General features: G+C 40.8%; 1 protein-coding gene across 2 annotated transcripts in view; it reads left to right on the top strand.

The window, feature by feature from the left end:
- Nucleotides 1-5,012, top strand: part of SEL1L2 (SEL1L2 adaptor subunit of ERAD E3 ligase) — a 78,103-nt gene extending 73,091 nt beyond the window's left edge. For both annotated transcript variants that reach the window (XM_034641191.1, XM_019798910.2), the window contains 2 exons: nt 4,627-4,755; nt 4,893-5,012. In XM_034641191.1, the coding sequence (XP_034497082.1) occupies nt 4,627-4,755; nt 4,893-5,012 (249 nt within the window). The remainder of the gene's footprint in view (nt 1-4,626; nt 4,756-4,892) is intronic.
- Nucleotides 5,013-5,964: the final 952 nt, after the last annotated feature.

Raw genomic sequence — 5,964 nt, 5'->3', positions numbered from 1 at the left:
AAAAAGAAAAAAGCCATGTCTGCCAAAGATGTTAGTCCCCAGTTCACAGAGAGGACTTGTTGCTGAGATGTGTCTCTTAGTCAGAGACAACATTTCCCAGCTCCCTTTCATCCATGTGACTAGTTCTTGGTAAAGGAATGTATGTAAAAGTGAAGGGTGTCATTTCCGGGCTAAGGCAGCTAAGAAGTACATGGAGCTTCTCCTTGGTCTCTTTGCCCTTTCACTGGTTGAATGCAGAACACATAGAGGTTCTAAGGGATGGCAGAACCACATGGTGGAAGGAGCTTGGGTCCCTCAATTACCATGTGAAAAAAATTCATCTCCAACCAGGAATACCCATGTTGAAATTTGGGGATTTACTTGTTACAGATGTTAGCATTACCTTAGTTAATACATAATCCAACTAACAAAGAACTGCCAGGTTATTTCTGATAAAATACAAATTTGGTACTGTTACTCCTCCAGCTCACTCTTCCCAAAACCATGTACATACACAAAAAAACACAAGAAAACAAACACAAAAATAGAAGCATCTTATTGACCTTGTAATGCCTAATGAAGTCCAGACTTCTTACTCTGGCATTCAAAACCCTCCTTGACCTAACCAACTTCCCTATCTTCTAGACTACTTTTTCTTCCCTGCTCTGCCCACCCCCCAACCAGAGACCTTGAACTAAACCCTCCTGACTTTTGGTCATATCAGCCCATTTGCTGGAATGATCTTCTCCCACAGTTTTGACCACTGAAGACCCCTCTTGCATTTTTCAAAGAATGGTTCCCATATCATCTCCTCCATGAACCCTTCAATGATTTGAAAAACATCTGCATCTGCTTCTAAACTACCATGGTACTGTGCCTGCTGTTCTTTATTCACTCCAATGTTTATCAAGTGTTTGTTTTGTGTCAGGAAGCACTGTGCTTCATTCTGGGGATACAGGAACAAGACAACCTTCAAAGAGCTCATAGTCTACTATGGAAGAGACATGTCCATAGCTATAGTGAAAGCCTAAAATGGCACTGGTGCATGCTCACACAAGTAAAGTGCTGTGAAAATGTGAACAAGGAAACAATGAATTCAGGTGGACAGATCAGTACTGCTGGGTCCTGTTCTAAAATGATTTTATACCATGAAGCAGAAGAAATACATGACAATTTTTTTTAATGGAAGAAAGCATGTATATTTTAAGATATGACTAAGAAATCTATCCTAAATTAAGATAAACGGTAGGGGGAAAATTAGCCTTTGGAGATGAGTTTCCAGCATATATAGTTAGACCTACCAGATAGCACATTTTTGGGATCCTACAGAGAAAACAAAACCACATCCACTGAATAAATTATAAATAGACCTGTCACAAATAAAAGTAATTATGGCACAAAGCATTTTCATTTCTTATTTGTCTGGTCTGACCGCTTATGAAGTGTTAGAGCTGAAGCTTTAAACACCAGAATAGAATTATTTTATGGAAAGGACAAGTTTGGGTCAGATATTTAAAATGGCCTTCTCAGATATATGACAGGACAAAACACACAGCTCTTGGAAATGGCCATGACTTCTTTTGAAATAAATGCCTTATCACCTAATAATCAGAAGTGTGCAAAACAAAAAACTGTATGTGGGTAGCTTTACTTATTACAGAAAAAAACCTACAAATAAAAAAACTGCTCCCAAATAGAAGGCATGTTCTATAAACCATCGTGTGGTGGGACACCATTGCATCAGGTATTCTATGGCCCGTGGTTAAGAGAGCAGGCTAGAAGGAGACTATCTGGATTTGAATCTCAGCTCTGCCACTCACAAGTCCCATGAATTTAGGTAAGTGACTTAACCTCTCTGTGGCTCAGTGTCTTCATCTTTACAGTGGAGTTAATATCATCTGCCCTATATAATTGTCATGAGGTTTAAATAAATGACAGTGGTGACTAGCACATAGAATTATTTAATAATGGCATTAGCCATTATTATGAAATACTATGCAACTATTAAATATAAAAATATTATAGACTGAAGGAATATCTTAGGACATGGTATGTTGTTTGAAATATATTGTTAAGTTTAGAAAGCAAAAGACAAAATATTATGCAAAGTGGAAAATTCCTAAGTTAAAAGTATGCGTCTATGTGAATATATATAAAAATGCTGGAATGCTGGAAGATTGTGTATAAAATATGATCAATACTTATCTCTGTAGAGTGAAATTGTAGGTAGCTTTCAATATTTGTTCAGCTCTATGTTTCCAAAGTTTTCTCCAATTAGAATATGGTATATTTATAGTAAGAAAACAAGACTAAATTATTCAAAAAATGACCTCTGTCCCCATATAAGAAGTTTTTGATACACCCAAAGATTCAGGACTGGAAAACTCCCGCAATATGTAGTTGAACAATTTTTATAAACCATAGAATTGCTGGAGAATTCTGTATTTTTGAATTATAAGAAGCTATTGTGAACATTGGGTAGGACTTTGACACACCTGATATTTTAGTTGGAAACACATATTTAAGAAGAGTCTGCAGATCTGTTTACATCATCTCCTCAGTTGGTGAATTTAAAGCACAATAAGCTCAAACGTACTACAGGAAAGTTAAACATAAGTGGATTGGGTGTGCGATGGACTTCTTTGATGACCCTTGGTCATCAAAACATTTTAGAAAGGAAATTTTTTGTTTGAAAGACTTGGAATTTTTTCCTAAGTAAGGATCAAAGAACAAGGAGTCTTTTCTAGAGCCTACTAATAAAATTTCTTTTACATGGGTTGCCCTAACTAGCCAGTGGGTTCAGGAATTTCTCTGGGAATTTTAAAGAACGACTTTCATGTCCAGCCCCACCCCCACTGAGAATTGTGGGGCTCCCTCGGAGCAAGGAGTGAGCTCATCCCACTTCAATGGTACTTCTTGCTAGTTTTTATCATAAACTAAGCAGCTGAATTGTGATGCTTGTGCCTCAAGAAATAAATTAATAACTGTTGCCTGCTTCAAATAAGAATGAATGCCTGAGATATTGACAAAGGCTGCTGTTCCCTGAATGCCCTATTAAAGTCAATATGCCTTTCATGTGTGGGGGTGACATAGCCGTTATAATTTGCAGGGTGCTTTCAAATGAACACCCACTGAATTTGTTGGAATTAGAGACAAAAATTAGAGTTTTTATAGCATCCATTTTCTCTGTTGCCAGGAAGATTTGTTCAGAACAGTCTCCTGCATTTTAAGTTTTTAAGCAAGAACATTCCTCTCTCTGCAACAAATCAATTTATGGGACCACAAAGCTTTGGAAAAAAATTTAAGGAATGACAAGCAGAACACAGCTGAGAGGGAATACCACCCAAAAAGTGGGTTTAGCCAGGGGCACAGGGATTCACAACTACTGCACTCTGCGCAGTGCAGGTTTGGGAGACGGAGAGCAAAGACAGAGAGAGACACAGTAAGCACAGTTAGCAAAAAATCTCTCTTCTTATCCATTGGAAAATAATCCAAAGGCGCCCAGCTAAGTACAATTCTGGGACTGGCCCAAGGCACTTCAACCTTTAAAAGCAACTCTACTTAGCCTTTTCATTAACTTTGGGAAAACAAGCAAAAATAGAGCAAACAAAAACAAGCCGTAAGTAGGTGAAAATTAAAAACATTTTTTTTTTTATCTGCCATGGAGTAATTTAGTCAGGGAAAAAGTCCCTAGAAATACAGTATGTCCTTTGAGGAATCAAATTCCAGCCAAGACCTCCATAGCTTATTCATTCATTCTGTAAGTATTATCAGAGACTAGCTATGTACTTGGCACTTCAATGAGCACTGAGAATTGAGGGGCTAACAGGTTGCCCAGGTCCTTGAGGACAAGGGCAAATGAAGAAACAAATTCTGGAACTTCAGGTCTAGTAAGTACTATGAAGAAAACTAGGAATTTTACATGCTTGTTAGCATCTGTATTGTTATTTGTTTGGGGAGCTCTACAGTTCGTATCTAGCGTTCTCCTGCTCCTTTAACAGGAATCACATCTAAGGTCTGGTCCTGTAACAAATCACCACAAATGTAGTGTCTTAAGACAACTCACCTTTAGTATCTCAGTTTCCATGGGTCAAAAGTCTGGGTGCGCTTGACCGGTCCTCTGCATAGGGCCTCACAGGCTGAAATCAATGTGTTCTTTCCTAGAAGCTTTGGGAAAGAGTCACTTCCAGGCTCCCTCGGGTTGTTGGGCATATTCAGTTTCCTGTGCTTGTAGAACGGAGGGTCCCATTTCCTTGCTGGCTGCCCGCATTCTTTCTCATTCTTTCCTTGTGGCCCCTCCAGCCATGGTGAGTGGAGCCCTTCCCAAGTCTTCTGCCATATCTGAACTTTTCTTCTGCCCTCAGCTGTGAGAAAACCATGTTTAAGGGCTCATGGGATTCTATGGAGTCTGAGCAGGTAACCCAGGATAATCTATCTTAAGGTCTGTAATGTAAATGACATTTTCAAAGTCCCCTTTGCCATGTAACATAACATATTCACAGGTTCCAAGGATTAGGGCATGAATATTTTGGTTGGGATGGAGGGGGCCTACCAAAGATAAATAATGATATTTCAAGCAATGGCTTCCATAGAATTACCCCTAAAGAATCTGCACCTGATGAGTAGGGGCTGTTCTTCTATTTCTAGGACATTCACCTGGCCAGGAGATTGTATGATATGGCTGCTCAAACGAGTCCAGATGCTCACACACCTGTTTTCTTTGCCCTCATGAAACTGGAAACCGTGCATTTGCTCCAAGATATTCTGTTTTTTAATGTAAGTTTGTCTCCAATAGGTCCCAAATCTCTGAAAACAACAATGAACAACTTTCGATGGTGGGATGGGAGGAGATGATGGTTCTGGATGGAGTGGGAGGCTTGGATTTTTTTTTGACAGAATGTCTCTCCCAGCAGTTCACAATGAGATGGAAATGGATGAAATTGGACAACACCCTTGGACCATACTGGGATTTATTTGTCATTGGCCTAATTGTTGCTGTGCTGATCTTCTTGCTCAGAAATCGCTACGGGTAGGAGCTGGACCATAGGAAAACCTGCCCATGGAACAGTTTACTTCAAGTTATCCTCGCTAAATAAAGAATTTCCTCGTCAAACTCAAGAGTCTGCTGCAGATTTCCCACACAGGCCTGTGATGGAAAATGGACAAAGCTTGGGGCCTGTCTTCAGAAACCATTTCAGACTTCCTGCTTAGTTGGGGTGACCACTTGTGGCTGAGTGAGGTGCTGGAGACTGGTCGCCAGAGGTTTCCTTATAAACTTGTTGTCTTGGTGATCTAGTCCCTAGTTAGGATAAATGCCACCCATTTTCATCTTGTTATAACAGCCCTTCCCCTCTCAAGAGGACAAATGGGTTTCTTGGCTCCTATATACATACAGAAGTAGGGAGGAGGGGGAGTTTTGGGAGGGCAGGGACATAGATCCCTCAGAATCTGATGAAGACACAAATTTACAAGTAGACCCTTCATCTTGCAGGAATGATCCTGTGAACCACATCGTAGCTCTGATGAGCAAAATTTCCTGTGGCATGCTGTGCTGGGGGACTGACTCACATTCATCACTGGGGGATCTTCTATCAAAGCTCCCTTGGCACTTGTGGAGTGAACAATGCTACCTGGGGCTGTCCAGCATTGTACCCCTCTCTGCCATCCCTCACTGGAACCTGGTTCTCTCTGGGGAATCCCCTCTGAAGTACCCATAGAGGGAGAGGACAGAGTGGAAGGTTTTGGTCCCCTGTCTCCCATGGCAGGGAGAGCAAGGACCTGGGGCTGGGTGTAGGGTGGCCAAGGAGAGAGCAGGAGGCCCAGGACTCCTGTGAAAGGCCAGGCTTGAATCTTAGCTCCATAGTTCTTTAGCTATTTGACATCTCTGAGCCTCAGTCTCCTGATCTGCAAAATGGGAAGATCTCAGCAAGCTGGTACAAGGATTAATGGGATAATGTATGTAAAGGAACTATCACAGGGTCTGGT

This window comes from Ailuropoda melanoleuca, chromosome 13, assembly GCF_002007445.2.
Source record: "Ailuropoda melanoleuca isolate Jingjing chromosome 13, ASM200744v2, whole genome shotgun sequence".
In the NCBI taxonomy this organism is placed as follows: domain Eukaryota; kingdom Metazoa; phylum Chordata; class Mammalia; order Carnivora; family Ursidae; genus Ailuropoda; species Ailuropoda melanoleuca.
This window is presented reverse-complemented; position numbering and strand designations above follow the sequence as displayed.